This window comes from Chrysemys picta, chromosome 7, assembly GCF_011386835.1.
Source record: "Chrysemys picta bellii isolate R12L10 chromosome 7, ASM1138683v2, whole genome shotgun sequence".
Classification (NCBI taxonomy): Eukaryota; Metazoa; Chordata; order Testudines; family Emydidae; genus Chrysemys; species Chrysemys picta.
In genome coordinates, this window is record NC_088797.1 from 75961458 (window position 1) to 75978847 (window position 17390).

The 17390-nt window shown below is 45.1% G+C and overlaps 1 protein-coding gene across 40 annotated transcripts in view; it reads right to left on the reverse strand.

Annotated features, from left to right (window-relative positions):
• Nucleotides 1–17390, reverse strand: part of LDB3 (LIM domain binding 3) — a 206971-nt gene that overhangs the window by 132576 nt on the left and 57005 nt on the right. For all 40 annotated transcript variants that reach the window (XR_006175507.2, XM_065551826.1, XM_065551824.1 and 37 more), the window contains one exon: nucleotides 8530–8681. Coding sequence is in view for 39 of the 40 variants with exons in the window: in XM_065551826.1 (XP_065407898.1) it covers nucleotides 8530–8681 (152 nt within the window). In the remaining variant the exon portion in view is untranslated. The remainder of the gene's footprint in view (nucleotides 1–8529; nucleotides 8682–17390) is intronic.

Genomic DNA, 17390 nt, shown 5'->3' on the forward strand with positions numbered 1-17390 from the left:
GATGTCCCTGGAGGATTTCCGCTCCATCCCCATACACGTTAACAGACTTTTCCAGTAGATGTACTGGCCGCGATTGCCAGGGCAAAGTAATCATTAAACACGCTTGCTTTTTTTTGGTAATGTTTACAAATATTTACAAAGTTACACTCACCAGAGGTCTCCTGTGTGTCCTGAGGGTCTTGGGTGAGTTCGGGGGTTACTGGTTCCAGGTCCAGGGTCACAAACATATCCTGGCTGTTGGGGAAACCGGTTTCTCCGCTTCCTTGCTGCTGTGAGCTACCTACAGTACCTCCATCGTCATCTTCCTCGTTCCCCGAACCGTCTTCCCTGTGTGTTTCTCCAGTGAGAGAGTCATAGCACACGGTTGGGGTAGTGGTGGCTGCACCCCCTAGGATCGCATGCAGCTCCGCGTAGTAGCGGCAAGTTTGCGGCTCTGCCCCGGACCTTCCGTTTGCTTCTCTGGCTTTGTGGTAAGCTTGCCGTAGCTCCTTAATTTTCACGCGGCACTGCTGTGTGTCCCTGTTATGGCCTCGGTCCTTCATGGCCTTGGAGATCTTTTCTAATACTTTTCCATTTCTTTTACTGCTACGGAGTTCAGCTATCACTGCTTCATCTCCCCATATGGCGAGCAGATCTCGTACCTCCCGTTCGGTCCATGCTGGAGCTCTTTTGCGATCCTGGGAGGACTCCATCATGGTTACCTGTGCTGATGAGCTCTGCGTGGTCACCTGTGCTCTCCACGCTGGGCAAACAGGAAATGAAATTCAAACCTTCGCGGGTCTTTTCCTGTCTACCTGGTCAGTGCATCTGAGTTGAGAGTGCTGTCCAGAGCGGTCACAATGAAGCACTGTGGGATAGCTCCCGGAGGCCAATAACGTCGAATTCCGTCCACACTACCCCAATTCCGACCCGCAAAGGCCGGTTTTATCGCTAATCCCCTCATCGGAGGTGGTGTAAAGAAACCGGTTTAAAGGACCCTTTAAACCGAAAGAAAGGGCTTCGTTGTGTGGACGTGTCCAGGCTTAATTCGGTTTAACGCTGCTAAAGTCGACCTAAACCCGTAGTGTAGACCAGGCCTGAGTGTTCCTGTACCAATCAGAAAGGCCAGGGATAGGTGGTGCTCGAGCTGGCAGGATGGGCATGCTGCATGTGGTGCAAGGCCTTGGAAGAGGTCACATTGCAGCTTGCAAAGTTCTATCCCTCAGTGGTCGGGTGGGACACAGACAAGAGAGGGCAAATAGCATTAGGATTTTTTTCCCTTTATCGAGAGAAAAGTTGAGCAAAGTGATTTCCCCCTATTCCCTCCATGAGAATTCTGCAACACTGTTAATATCATTTATGCCCACAGATCTCCCTGGATAGGAGGGCCGGGGGGAAAGGGCGTATGTAGAACAATGGTGACTCTAAGCTGTTTTGAAGATTCATGAAGTAAACCCCATCTAACCCTGCTAGGACGCAGGAACACAGGGCTAGGAAACTATGGATGAAAATCCACAGAAGCCTCCCCAAGAAAGTAATTGTCCAACTTCTTCCCAATAACATCACAAATGCCTATGAAATATGATGATAATTAGGTATGCCACAGATTTATTGGAGTTTTGTGTTCCTGTAATTTCTTTATCTCATTGCTCTAGCCACATTGAAGAAATTGCCTCTTACAGTAAGTATCTGGTCATGAGAAACGCAGACCAGAAAAAGACTGGATATACCAATATTCTTCACAGATTATTGGGATATTTGTGGAAGCACATGAATATCCACTTGAATGATGCAAAATGGAGCTTTGATCAGGGTTGGCACAACAAGTACCTTATTAAAGTATTTATGATAACTGAACACTCAACAACTTGGATTAATCTAACCTGAAGAAAATATTTCACTTATGTGTATTTAGACAGAAGGAACTCAGATTCACCTTGGTATAGGCAGGCAATCTAAAAAGAGAAGGGGAGTGCGCTGTGTGAGGCTTGATGTTTGCAGTTTGATTTGATGTCCTGCACAACTGTTTCCAGAATGCACAATTTTCTTAGACAATCAAATAAAAAACAACCACCTGCCCACACTAAAAAACCACCAGGCCTGTAAGTGTGGTAATAAAAGTAAGCGGTAGCACACTCCATCTGAGGTGCCATGTTATAAACAATGCTCATGAAACCTTCAGGGCCAAGATCTATAAAAGAAAATGTCACTGCTCTTAGAGCCAAGAGCCACTTAAAAAAAATTATCTGGGAGTGAAAATGTCTAGATTTCATATCTCATTGCTTAAAAATGAGATTCCTCTCTTCTCTGGTATTGTAGATAGAGGAAGTGAGCAAGCTAGCTCAGTTTGATCAACAGTGCTTGAAGAGCAAAACAAAACTATTAATTTCCTGGCATAGCTTGGGAATTTCACTACTAAGGATCATTCTCTATAGAGCGGTGTTGCTACCATGCTCTACTGTCCTAAATAATCTCAATCTAAGGATACGGCCTTTCCATCGACAGCTCTAAAGGGTGCTAGCCCCACCATATTCTCATTCCATATACAGATACTCCCTTCCCCTGCATTTACGGTAATACAGGGCAACAGAAAAATAAACTATTTAAGCAATACTTTTAAAAAATAAATTTCCCAAGATTTCTTACCTTTAATGTACCTATCAGATTTTTTTTTTTATGCATCCCCATTCCCACCTTTCTTTAAAGTCTTGAGGAAAAACCTGCTTTCCACTTCATATCCTCAGTACTAAGATTTTCTAAGCTAGCCTCACTCCAAACAAGCCATGGCTAGAAGAGGGCTATGTGGAGGTATAACCTCCAGCCGTTTCAATTAACACTGGTCACTTTGCTGGCTACTAGGTGCGAGGGGGTTTCTCCTTTCCCTTTTGGTTGTTGGTTTGGTTGGAAACTCTCTTTGCCTTCTCTCACTGCTCAGAGATAGTTTCCACTTTTCTCCCCTAGGTCAGTATCTCTTTCCCTTCTCTCTTAAAGAAGGGCACTTGGCAATTACTTTTGCTGTGAGACTCACTTTTGAGGATATAGGATTTGCCACAGCATATCACATCAAGTCATGTATCCTAGGCATTGTTGATGCATCAGAGGAATACAGAGATCTTCTGCCATGTAGCTGGCCAGTGATGTGGTGTAGCTGGAAAGGTGTGGATTCCTTTATGAAGTGCCCATCCCAAAAATGTATAGTCATGAAAAGACCATAGTCACTTCCAGGAAAGAATGTGGAATGAAGACATTTGGGACTTTAAACAGATTTGAAGAAAAGGAAAGCAAGTTCAGTCCATCTGCACTGAAAGTAGAGTCATATAATAGCCTCCAGTTAAAAGTGATTGAGCATCAGCACCACACTTCACCGAAAGCCATTTTGACCACCCTCTTTCTATACCCTACTCTCTCTCTAGCCCAGCTATTAAAAGCCACAGCTTGATTAGGTTGGTGGAAGTACAGCTTGTGAAAGCAACGCTGAGTCCAAACAATACTTTTTGTGAATTTGGATAATACTGTTTGCAGGATCAGTGGAATGAAGGATGGTAGAAACCAAACATTACACTGTCCAAGAGCTCCTCCTTGCAACAACCTTTTATGTGCACCACTACCTCGATATAACGCGACCCCATATAACACGAATTCGGCTATAATGCGGTAAAGCAGTGCTCCTGGGGGGGGGGGGGACCTGCACACTCCGGTGGATCAAAGCAAGTTCGATATAACGCGGTTTCACCTAGAACATGGTAAGATTTTTTGGCTCCCGAGGACAGTGTTATAACGAGGTAGAGGTGTACTTGAAAACTCTTATGTCCTCCCTCAGTCTTCTCTTCTCCAGACTAAATAAACCCAATTTTTTCAATCTTCCCTCATAGGTCATGTTTAATTATTTTTGTTGCTCTTCTCTGGAGTTTGTCCAATTTGTGCACTTCTTTCCTGAAATGTAGCACCCAGAATAAGGATACAATACTCCAGTTGAGGCCTAATCAGTGTGGAGTAGAGTGGAAGAATTACCTCTTGTGTCTTGCTTACAACACTCCTGCTAATACAGCCCAGAATAAAGTTCACTTTTTTTTGTAAGCATTACACTGTTGATTCATATTTAGCTTGTGATCCACTATGACCCCTAGATGCCTTTCCACAGTACTACTTCCTGGGCAGCCAGTTCCCATTTTGTATGTGTGAAGTTGATTGTTCCTTCCTAAGTGGAGTACTTTGCCCTTGTTCTTATTGAATGTCATTCTATTTACTTCAGACCATTTCTCCAGTTTGTCCAGTTCATTTTGAATTTTAATCCTATCCTCCAAAGCACTTGCAACCCCCTTCCAGCTTGGTATCATCCACAAACTTTAGAAGTATACTCTCTACACCATTATCTAAATCACTGATGAAGATATTGAACAGAACTGGACCCAAAAATGATCCCTGGGGGACCCCACTCGATATGCCCTTCCACCTTGACTGTGAACCATTGATAACTACTCTCTAGGAATGGTTTTCCAACCACTTATGCACCCACCTTATATTAGTAGCTCCATCTATTTCCCTAGTTTGTTTGAGAAGGTCATGTGAGACAATATAAAAGCCTTACTAAAGTCAAGATATACCACATCTACCATTTTCCTCCATCCACAAGGTTTGTTACCCTGTCAAAGAAAGCTTTTGGATTGGTTTGACACTATTTGTTCTTGACAAATCCATGCTGATTGTTACTTATCACTTTATTATCTTCTAGGTGTTTGCAAATTGATTGCTTAATTATTTGCTCCATTATCATTCTGGATGTTAAGCTGACTTGTCTGTAATTTCCCGAGTTGTCCTTTTATTCCCCTTTTATAGATTGGCATTATATTTGCCCTTTTCCAGTCTACTGGAATCTCTCCCATCTTCCATGATTTTTCAAAGATAATCGCTAATGGCTCAGATACCTCATCAGTCAGCTCCTTGAGTATTCTTGGATGTATTTCATCAGGCCCTAGCAACTTGAAGACAATCTATTTTGTCTAAGTAACATTTAACTTATTCTTTCCCTGTTTTATCCTCAGACCATACCTCATTTTCACTGGCATTCACTATGTTAGACATCCAGTTGATACCAAATCCATAAGTGTCTGTAAATCTGCTTAGGTACCAGACTCTACTATAAAGTCTGCATTGATTTCACACTTTGTTCATCCTTTTTTTTAAAAGGGTCTAACAAGGCAGAAGGAGCCACCATCTCTCGCAGATGGCCAATATCAAGAGGCAACAGAACAAAAGGAAATGTAGTGAAAAAAATCATTCAGAGCAAGGGCATCTGTAAAAGGTAAAATGTGAATATAGAAGCTGCTAGACTTTATTATTAATAAATACTCACTGCAACGTTAGCTCTTTCCTGTTCACAAACTGATCTGATTAACATGAATACATTAATCTATGCAAACACATTTCCGCCTATATGGTACTCTGAAACGGTTTGCTCTGACTACTCACAGTGAGAGACTGGTCATCTGAGTCACATGATAGTGGGTCTTTTTTAGCTGTGAGTGGATGCATACCTTTTTTTTTTAAACAGCAGAACAAGTAGTAATAAAGTAATAGTGGTTTGAGAACATCACAGTTCTATTAAGAGTTTTCAAACAAATCTATTTTATACTAAAATATGTGAAGTTTTCAGGATTTTACAAATATTTTTAACATACAGTGACAGTTGCTTGAACTGTCAAACAAGGAACAAGATGGCCACATGAATAACAGCAGAGCAAACTCACATATATGAATACAAGACTCTTTGAACACTATGTGTGTTCAACAAATTGATAGTTTTCATTCAACACATCCAAGATACATGGAGAACACTAAATTGGGACACAAACTGCCAATGTTCATGTTTCACAACCATTTTCTGAGGTTTTTGTAAAATTATTTTATTACTTATGAAACTAAGATGCATTTGTGTCCTTTATAACAAATTGGTTACATCGTTTTTGTAAGCCATTAGCATTGTTTCCATGTCTATTCAATCCTTTTTCTGCTAAGACTGCCAACAAAGATGCCAGCTGTGTTGGTGGGTTTGTGATATGGATACTCGTTGAAGCAGTCTGAGACCATCTACTCCTTTCGCAGAAACCAAAATATTGTTACATTTCCACACTAGTGAAATAATTTTTTAAAAAAGGTTAACATTTATTGTATTTTTCACTGCTATTAAAAAGTAGGGTAAAAAGTACTGCAGGTGGTTGGGGGGAAAAATACACGTGCACAATAATGCCAAGAAAAAGAAAAGGAAACATTGCTTGTCCTGAATAAACTTGAGGCCTAATAAGATGACTACTATTCAAGAGATTTAAACCCTCAGCAAGAAACATGAGAATCCAGTAGAAGAGACTTTTTTTATTGGAAGGATTTCTCCCTTCCCTCAAAAGGCAAAGAATAATCCAGACTATTCTAAAAAGCACAAAACAAATCTCTGTGAAATCCATTCACATCCACTACAGCCAGGGCCGGCTCCAGGCACCAGCCCACCAAGCATGTGCTTGGGGCGGCACCTGGAGGGGGGCGGCGCGGCGCTCCGGCCCGAGAGCGGGGCCGCGACTGGGCTCGCCGCCCTCCCCCCGGCGCTCTGGCTGCTGGGGAGAGCAGAGTCCCGGCCGGGCTCGCCGCCCTCCCCCCTGGCGCTCCAGCTGCTCGGGGACAGCGGGGCCCAGGCCGGGCTCTCCGCCCTCCTCCCGGCGCTCTGGCCGCCGGGGAGAGTGGAGCCCCAGCGGGCTCGCCGCCCTCCGCTGCTGCGCTTCCCGCCGGGGGATGGGGAGGCGGCGGGAGGCTTTTTTGCATCGGGCGGCAAAAAAGCCAGAGCCGGCCCTGACTACAGCAGCACAATGAAACCCTTAGTGGGCAGGGCTAGAAGTTGTACAGTTGCACATGTATAGTATAGGAGAAGACCAGGTGGGAATTCACTTGTACAGATACATAAACCCTCCTGGATCTATTCTATGAGGGCGTAGCATTAGTTTGGGAGCCCAAGGGGCTGTGAATGAAATAAAATTAGTCTTGTCAATTTATTGGCTTGAGGCCTGACCCAAAGCCCACTGACGTTAATGGAAATCCATTAATTTCAGTGGGCTTTGTATCAGACCTTTGGTCTGGCCCTTTATTAAGTTTGGCTGAGTCCCCTTCCTGCTTATTTTAGAGACGCCCCTCCACATTACATGCAGTGATGGAAATAACTCTATATGCCCCTCTACCTGATGTATTAAGATTTGGGGTGAAGAGAAATTAATTAAGACAGATGGACTGCAACCTTTTTCAGACTTCCTTAGGCTATTTTCATTATTAAACTTAACTCTCTCTTTTCCAGTCCACATTTAATATAATGTAACTTGTGAAAAGCAACTGACATCACATGAAAACCGAAAACATATTCTATATATTAGGAACTCTTAGTGCCTCTTCTTTTCATTTACTTATTTTATGCATTAACAGAAACATCTGCTTAAAAAACGGAAGTTTCAGGGAATTTAGCCACACATCATCTATTAGAATCCCCTGCACTGCTTTCAAAACCTCAACCCAGGATCTGTGTCCCTTAGCAGTTAGTCTGCTCCTAGTGCTACCTGGCTCAGCTATGTAATGGCACAACAGAGCCTCTGTTATGTTGTCAGCACATAACACATTTAAGATTTACACATCGTATCCTTCCCAACGATTGCTTCCTGTGATTTATACGAAGTATTCTCTCTAAAATGCCATACAATGTAAGTAGCAGTTACTTTGCCTCCTATCATTACACAGCTGTAAATATTAACACAGGTATTAAGAAAGAGTTTTCTAATTAAATCTAATCACAATGTCAAAGAAGGTTACTGCATTTTAGAACAAGGCTCTCAAAAATGAAATCTCTCTTATGCAGTGCAAGGAAGCAATGCCAGGAGGAATCAGGAGAGTGATTCTGCGCTCTCCAGGGGAAGGAAGCTTCTTCCCCATCTCTGAGGGAGATTCTCCTCCCTGCAATTGTACTGGCCCCCAGTCCTGTGCTCAGACCACACCTTTCTCAGATGAAGCTAGGCTCCATCCTCATAGAAAGAAGGATCCGGCCACTAGTAGCCACCACTGAAGGGATCTGATGCAAATATCTGGTGGGATTTTTCACCTTGTTCTTCATCTGAAATCATAAGGGAATCATTTCCACAGCAGACATTCATGAGGTCAAAAAACAAAATAGTTTGACATCAGCCAGGGAATAAGCAAGAACAAAATCAATTATAAGCAGAATTGCTTTGGAACAGGACGCTTTTAAAAATTTCCTAGGGGGCTAAGGAAGCATTAGCATACCCATTTTCTATTCAATGGGATAAATTCCACCCAGACTAGCACACTGTGCAACCCCACTGATTTCAGTAAAGTTGCACATGGTGTAAATCAGAGCAGAATTTTACCTCAATCTTATGTCCAAATCCTCACAGATTCTTGAAGAAAACCTAACAGGCAAAACTCTGATGTTTATCACTCCCTTGGTCTGCCACTTTCTCATAATAATTCTGCAGCTCATGCAAGTATTAACTTATCTCAACATACTTTTGAAGGGTAAGGCTCAGGTTGTAGCTGGCTGATTTGATCTTGTTCTGGGCCTCTAAGTGGGTCATGCCATCTGTGTTGACTCCATCAATGGCTACCACAAGGTCCCCCTGGTTCATGTGGGACTGGGCTGCTTTGCTGCCAGGGGTGATCTGTGAGGAAGAAAAGAAAAACAGACTTTATTCTTTGTGTGAAATGGTTTCAGAGAACAAGTCCAGTCCAGAGTTGTTATGGGAGGGGTTTAATTCCTCACTCTCCTTGATCCCTGCAAATAATGATACTAAAGCTAGACACACAGGGTGAAATTCATATTCTTCAGAAGTCCAACCCAAAGTCTTTTTCACTTAAGCACTATTTTGGACTTAAGTGGTCCATATAACTTGTGTTGGCCCCTCTAAACAGGGCTAAACGTCACCCTCAATTAACGGAGAGTAGATCTTCCAGCATTTTCTGTATATATTGAAAATTCCCATTTAACCCAAGATGGATGTTATTCAACAGGTTCAGATAACTGTCAGGTTATTTATAAAAAATTGTCTAAAGCAATTAAAATATTTTTAACATCAGCCTGGATTTTGCCCAAGCAAACTTAATGGAACTACACTGGTTTACACCAGCTGAAGATCTAGTCCATTCTAAATACACAGTTAGATTCAAAAGTATTTCTCACCACTGAAAGGCGTGTTCTACCATCTCCCTTGCATAGAGAGTGTGCAGGAAGTTCACATATTGTGTAATAACCATCAGAATTGGATTTGTTTCTACATGTTGCTCGAAAGTGCATTTATTTTCACATCCGAAGTTGCCTTAAATTTTATGGTTATTTATTATCATTTATATTGCAGTTGGGAGTCCCTACAGACCCTAATCAGGATTGAGCACCGCTATGCCTGGTGCAGAACATATTAATTTTTTGTCACTCTTTCCCTTACCATTGAACTTTCCCAAAATCCATTTTATTGGTTTGAACTGGGACGGTGGAGCAGTTCCCTTTGGTTGAAGGTACACACCCACAACTGGTCAATTCCATCCATAGTTTAGGAACGCTCTTGGACTCCTCACAGACACTTAGCTCTCCTATAGCAGCATCTACAACTAAAGATTTCTACCAGGGCCGGCTCAAGGATTTTTGCCGCCCCAAGCAAAAACAGTTTTGGCCGCCCCCCCGCCCCCATTTTTTTCTTGCCTCAACTCTGCCCCTTCCCCAAATCCCCAGCCCTGCCTCCTCCCCCCAGGCTCTGAAGCCTAGGAGGGAGGGAGGGAGAGGGAGAAGCAGCACGTGCGCCGCGGCCACTCAGGGTCTCCCCCTCCCTCCCAGGCTCTCAAACCCAGGAGGGAGGGGGAGATCCCGAGCGGCCGCGGCGTGCGAATCAGCTGTTTTGCGAGCCGTGGCCGCTCGGGATCTCCCCCTCCCTCCTGGGTTTGAGAGCCTGGGAGGGAGGGCGAGCAGCGGCGCGCGAGCGGCAGCAGCGGAGGTGAGTTAGGGCAGCCGGGGCACATTTTTAGGGGCGGCGTGGCCTGTGCCAGAATGCCGCCCCTAAAAATGTGCCGCCCCAAGCACCAGCTTGTTTTGCTGGTGCCTAGAGCCGGCCCTGGATTTCTACCATCTTCAGTTGTATAGGAGACGCCATCTCATCATGGCAGAAAATATCCTGGCCTCAGTTACACACACCTTTGTACTTTCCATCTGGACTACAGCATTGTAATATCGCTAGGCATGAGACCATCAGCCCTTAGGAAACTCCAACTACTACAGAATGCGGCAGCACAATTCCTCAGCAACACAGGCTACCAACTGCACATCAAACCTGTCCTCTGCTCTCTACTCTGGCTTCCCATAGAATACTGAATCAAGTTCAAGGTCTTAGAGACAGCTGTTTAAAGGAAATTAAGTGCCGAAAGATGCAGACCAGTGTACGCAGTGGGATTTTCAAAAGCACCTAGGCGCCTGAATCCATTGATTTCAATGTCAGGTCACCAGGTGCTTTTGAAAATCTCAATAGGCACACTTCTTCATTTTTAGAAACTAAATGACTTTAAAAATCTGTCCCTTACTCCCTGTGTTCTAGGCAATCAATTATCTGGGCACAGCATATCTTTAAAAAATAAATCACCTAGAACTCCAGCATGAAGATTGTGGTTGACAACCTTACACCAGAGTAGGACATTTTTTAGCTCCTTAGCAGAGATATTCTTGTAATGCCATTAAGGCTAGCTGTGTGTACTCTGAATGAAAAAATAATAGCCAAAGATGTATTAAAGCTCTCTGCATGTGATTTAAAGGTTTCATTAATATACATCCATTCTCTCTTGTACTTTTCTGTTTTCATAGAATAGGGGGAAAAAGTTAAAGTCAATCTCTAGGAAAAAAGTTTTATGCTGCAGTTTTTATGCATCATCCACTCCCTCTCAAGTAGGGACATACAAGAAACACAGGATCTAGTGTATTTCATATTACAATTTGTCATTCATTGAACAGCACCAGAGAATTGTTCTCATTCCCAGCTTTCCTATGTATCTCACTGACCTGTGTTACATGCACTCGCACGCACACACACACACACACACACATTTAAAGAATAAATTATTTCAGTTATCAGATTTACTTTCCAAATAATCCAGTTACTGAAAGACCCTCTCCGCTCTCAATCCCCAAAATATGTCATCACATACAATAAGACATAAAATAGAAGGTGGGGAGAATAACTTAAAATAGAAAGGTTTCAGAGTAGCAGCAGTGTTAATCTGTATCCGCAAAAAGAACAGGAGTACTTGTGGCACCTTAGAGACTAACAAATTTATTTGAGCATAAGCTTTCGTGGGCTAAAACCCACTCATCGGATGCATGTAGTGGAAAATACAGTAGGAAGATATATATATATATACACACCCAGAGACCATGAAACAATGGGTGTTACCATACACACTGTAAGAAGAGTGATCATTTAAGGTGAGCTATTACCAGCAGGTTATTTGCTCCAACCCCTCAGAGAGAAACACCTACAAGATCTCTATCAAGCATTCTTACAACTACACTACCCACCTGCTGAAGTGAAGAAACAGATTGACAGAGCCAGAAGAATACCCAGAAGTCACCTACTATATGATAGGCCCAACAAAGAAAGTAACAGAACGCCACTAGCCCATCACCTTCAGCCCCCAACTAAAACCTCTCCAGCGCATCATCAAGGATCTACAACCTATCCTGAAGGACGATTCTCACTCACAGATATTGGGAGACAGGCCAGTCCCTGCTTACAGACAGCCTCCAACCTGAAGCAAATACTCACCAGCAACCACACACCATACAACACAAACATTAACTAGGAACCTATCCTTGCAACAAAGCCCGTTGCCAACTCTGTCCACATATCTATTCAGGGGACACCATCATAGAACCTAATCACATCAGCCACACTATCAGAGGCTCGTTCACCTGCACATCTACCAATGTGATATATGCCATCATGTGCCAGCAATGCCCCTCTGCCATGTACATTGGCCAAACCGGACAGTCTCTATGTAAAAGAATAAATGGACACAAATCAGATGTCAAGAATTAGAACATTCAAAAACCAGTTGAACACTTCAATCTCCCTGGTCACTTGATTACAGACCTACAAGTTGCAATATTACAACAAAAAAACCTTCAAAAACAGACTCCAACAAGAGACTGCTGAATTGGAATTAATTTGCAAACTTGACACCATTAAATTAGGCTTGAATAAAGACTGGGAGTGGATGGGTCATTACACAAAGTAAAACTATTTCCCCATGTTTATTTTTCCCCCCTACGGTTCCTCACACCTTCTTGTCAACTGCTGGAAATGGGCCATTTTGATTACCATTACAAAAAGTTTTTTCTCTCTCCTCTCCTGCTGGTAATAGCTCACCTTAACTTATCACTCTCGTTCCAGTGCGTATAGTAACACCCACTGTTTCATGTTCTCTATGTGTGTGTGTGTGCGCGTGCGCGCATGTCTTCCTACTGTATTTTCCACTGCATGCATCCGATGAGTGGGTTTTAGCCCACGAAAGCTAATGCTCAAATAAATTTGTTATTCTCTAAGGTGCCACACGTACTCCTGTTCTTTTTTTTAGAATGGAAAGGAGACCCAACAGCCAATTCAATCAGAGACAAATAATCTAGCAGAACTCCTTTTTAAATACCAGATTGAACACCATGGCTTGAGTGATCCCTTTAACTCCTTTCTTCACTGAAAGGAAAGTACTTTCCAAGCAGTCAGACACCAAGATATGAGCCTGGCTGATAAAGGCTATTAAAAAAAAATCTCTAGCCATCTGTAAGATACCACTCTCCCTTCCCACAGAAAACGTGCATGCCCTTGTCATAAAAATGTTAACTGTGCTGTGCTGCTGACACCTCCACACTTCAGCTAGTGGACTCCTAGTGATCTGCGCACCTGCTTGTGCCTATCAAGAATAAAGATTCATTGCTGAACATTAAGACTCTTACTGAAAAAGCTAGCCTAACTTTGGAATTCCTATTCCACACATAAACCTCTCCACCCTGCCCTCCCGCCCACCTTATGAACTAAATAAAGCTAGGGAACATGAACTTAAATAGTATGGACAAAGAGCTAAACACCTCAATAAAGAGGACTGAAACAGGGATGACGGGCCACATCTTCCTTTCCCCCAGCCCCAAATAAAGGCCTTACCTTTTAAAATAAGCCCTGGTATAGAAGAGGGCTATAACTGTCTTAAAATTAAAGGACCAAATTCTCTGTTAGTGTAAATGGATTAAACACTGTTTATTTCAATGGACTTGCACTCATTTACACAAACAGAGAATGTCTGACCCACTAATTAAATCAACTCCATCCACATGATAGGCATTTGTAATACTAAAGATTCCTGAGTGGGTTTGGGTTTGCATAGTGCTCTGTATAAACCTCTAATGACGACCATCACAGTCATCTGTGAGGCCACAAGCTATAGTAGAACCATATTTTAAAGGTAAGATTGATCTTTGGGGAAGGGGTCAAAGTTGTGGCCTGTCAGCCTTGACAGCATCCGTTTCATTTGAAAGTTAACTGTTTACAAAAGTGAAGGGATTAGTAGCCATGTCCTGCGCCAAGGTTAGTGAGGGCATGCTCTGTGCAAGATTTCTCCAAACAGCTCTGCAGTAGACTTTTGTGTTCCAATCTTGGGGCCCTGCACAGCTTCGCTAATGCACTCTTCACTTGGCCTTCAATATCCCAGTTATTCTAGCTCTTTGACTCTTCTGAGCAGAGTCTGCCAATCATGTTGCATTCTCCCAAGACACGAGGCATTGTTGCAGCAGAGGTAAAACAGCATGATGTTCAGAGACTTTTACTTTTTCTAACCAGTTTGTCCCATCCATATATAATCACTGTTCTTTACATGGACTGAAGTCCATTTTAAGGGATTGCACAGCACTTCCAGAATCATTTTTCAGACACCCACTAAGCCTATAAATATAAAAATTTAATCCAAACTAATGTATTAGATCTGTAACTCAGAACTAGCATAACCAACAAAAAAAACCCAAAAACGGTTACCTACCTTTCATAACGGTTGTTCTTCTAAATGTGTCGCTCATGTCCATTCTATTCTAGGTGTTCATGAGCCCACATTCACGGCCGTTGGAGATTTTTGCCTTACCGGTACCCGTAGGGTCGGCGGTGGTGCCCTCTTGAGTGCTGCGCTCATGCATCAGTATATCAGGCGCCACCAGCCTACGCCCTCTCAGTTCCTTCCTGCCGGTATCTCCGACAGAGGGGCAGGAGTGCGGGTAATGGAATGGACATGAGCAACACATCTCGAAGAACAACTGTTACAAAAGGTAAGTAACTGTTTTTTCGTCTTGGAGTGCTTGCTCATATTGATTCCATTCTAGGTGACTCACAAGCAGTATCCCTGGAGGCAGGCTCAAAGGTCAGGGCCAAGTGGCTTGCGACACTGCTCCACCAAAGCCAGCATCGTCTCGGGCTTCCTGGGTAAGATCATAATGAGACGTAAACGTGTGGACGGACGACCAGGTAGTGGCCTGACAGATCTCTTGGATCGGTACCTGTGCCAGGAAGGCTGCCGATGACGCCTATGCCCTATTCTAGTGGGAAGTCATGCTCACTGTTGGAGGCACCTTTGCCAGCTCATAGCAGTAACGGATGCAGGCCATGATCCAATCTTCTGAGCAGACACTCGGTGACTTTTCATCCTGTCCGCCACCACAATGGACAACTTCGTTGACTTGAAAAATGGCTTAATCCTGCCAATGTAGAAGGAAAGCGACCTCCTAAAGTCCAGGGTGTGCAATATATGTTCCTCTTCCGATTTATGAGGCTTTGGAAAGAAGACCGGTAAGTATATGTCTTGACCGGTATAAAACTGTGAAACTACCTTGAGCAGGAACGCTGGATGTGGCTGCAGCTGGACCTTGCCCTTGCAGAACACCGTATAGGCAGCTCTGAAGTAAGCGCCCAAATCTCAGAGACTCTATTGGTGGCCATTATTGTGACCAGGAAAGAAACTTTCCAGGACAGGAGGAGAAGGGAGCAGGAAGCTAGAGGCTTGAAGGGAGGACCCATGAGCCATGACACCAAAAGGTTCAGGTCCCAGGGAGGGACGGGATCCCTGATGTGTGGGTAGAGACACTCCAGACCTTTCAAAAACTGGACTGTTGTCATGAGCGAAGACCGACCTACCCTGGAGCGGAGGGTGGAAGGCCGAAATAGTGGCCAAGTGGACTTTGATCAATGACAAGAACAACCCTTGAAGCTTGAGGTGAAGAAGATAGTCCAGGATCGCCTGCAGAGAAGCCTGCTCGGCCCAAATACGCCGGTCTAAGATCCAGCATGTGAACCTCTTCCACTTGGCCAGGTAGGTCACTCTGGTGGAGGGCTTTCTGCTACCCAGCAAGACCTGTTGGACATGGGCCAAGCATTCCCATTCTTCTGCATTCAGCCATGCAGTAGCCATGTTGTCAAGTGCAATGCCACCAAGTTCATGTGTAGAAGACTGCCGTGGTTCTGGGACAGCAGATCCGGCCAGAGATATAGCTGCAGGGTATCTCTAGCACCCAATAGTCTGAGGTGACCTGTGACCAGGCTGAATGGTAGGGACGATGATAGTCGACTAAAGAACAAGGTGGATCCGGGGAGCTGACTGGGGCATCGCTCTTGAGCGCACCTTCAAAATGAGCACTTCTGGCCCCTGGGATGCTTTGCCAGGCCGGGCTGTGCAGGTGAGTGGGAGGAGAAAAAGCCAAGCTTTAGTCGTTGCTGTACTATCCAGGGATGAAAGTAACATAGAAGACTTACCGGCACAGGGAACACCACCAACGCGACCACCCTAACTGCCGAGTCGGCCGTGTTCCACACCATTTGAAGGGAGCACCTTGCTGCTGCAGTACCCTCCTCTACCAGGGTGCCAAACTCCTGGGCCAAGTCCTAGGGTAGGTACTCCTTGAACTTACAGAGGGAGTCCCATAAGTTAAAATAGTATCTGCCCAAGAGAGCCTGGTGGTTCGCCACCCAGAACTGAAGGCTGACTGTTGAATAAATTTTTCTCCCCTGGTACTCCTTAAAATTGTCCAGGGGGCTGGCACTCGAGGGCCCTGTCACCGCCTTGTCCGGGGATGAGGACGACAACTGTACCGCCAGGGGAGGCCCCGGGGCATCATCTCCCATAGGGGAAGGGAGTTTCAGGGTGGGCACCTGCTCCTATACCCCGACCTCCGAGTGAGTGTTGCACACCAAGCCTGGTACCGGCAACTGTTGCTCCAAGGTGGCAGCTGATGAATGGTGCGAAGGAGGCATCGGCATCACAAGTGTGCCCAATGCACTCCAATAGGGCCACTGCACTGGCCACTGGCCATGTTGCCAAAGCGGCATCGCAAAGGTCGACGCAGCCTCAGGTGCCCAATCATGCCATGATGCCTCGGTGAGGGGCTGAACTTCCTCTCCATGCCAGAGAAATCCCCTTCCAGTGACCACAGTGGGGCTGTCAATGCCTGCATTTGTCAGCTGACCGGCGCTTTGAATGGGACCGGTACCAGGGCCGGGGGGACCGGTACCGCGACAGAGATCATTCCCACAGTGCAGGGGATGGGGATCTGCTCTGAGAAGATGGCCAGCAGGCGGGTGAATGGAGCCAGCGATACAGTGACTGGCGCCTCCCCCTAGGTAATCCGCATCAAGAGGGTGGAGACCACGATCGCAGTGCCAGTGATCTTGGGTGAGCTGCAGAGGACATGGGCTGTGAAGCTGGAGATCTGCAGCACGGAGTCAGAGAGCGCTGCCTCATCTCTGGGGATCGACGGTGCTCAAGTGCCCTCAGGCGGGTCCTGACAGCTGGCTTACTCTCGTAGGGAGCCTTTGCCGCTTCCTGAGGCATACATAGTACTGTCAGCGCTGGTAGAGGCCTCTGCTCTCTAGGTGCCAGGAGAGCCTGGGAAGGCGTCAGCCCCGCCACAAGTCTGGGTCCCCTACCACTCTTGGGAGTCAGTGGCAGATCCCTTGGGAGGGGATCCTTAGAGGTTCCAGTTGAGGAAGCACATCCATTTGACTTTGGTGTGGGTGGGTGGCCCAAATTGGGTCCTTTGCCCAATACCCCCTGGCCTTTCTTGCCCGGTGCTGAGGAGCCATGCTTCTTGGCCTTCTTTTGGGCATTGGTGATGGAGAGCAGTGCTGGGTGGATCACGGTGCTGGGGGCATGCTACGTACCGAGGCAGAGGTACTAGTGGTAGAATCCGTCTGGGAAGGCTTAGAAGCTGGGCGAAGAGCAGCCTCCATGAGGAGGGCCCTCAGACGGATGTCGCACTCTTTCTAGGTCCTGGGACGAAAGTTTTTGCAAATGTGACACTTGTCCTTCAC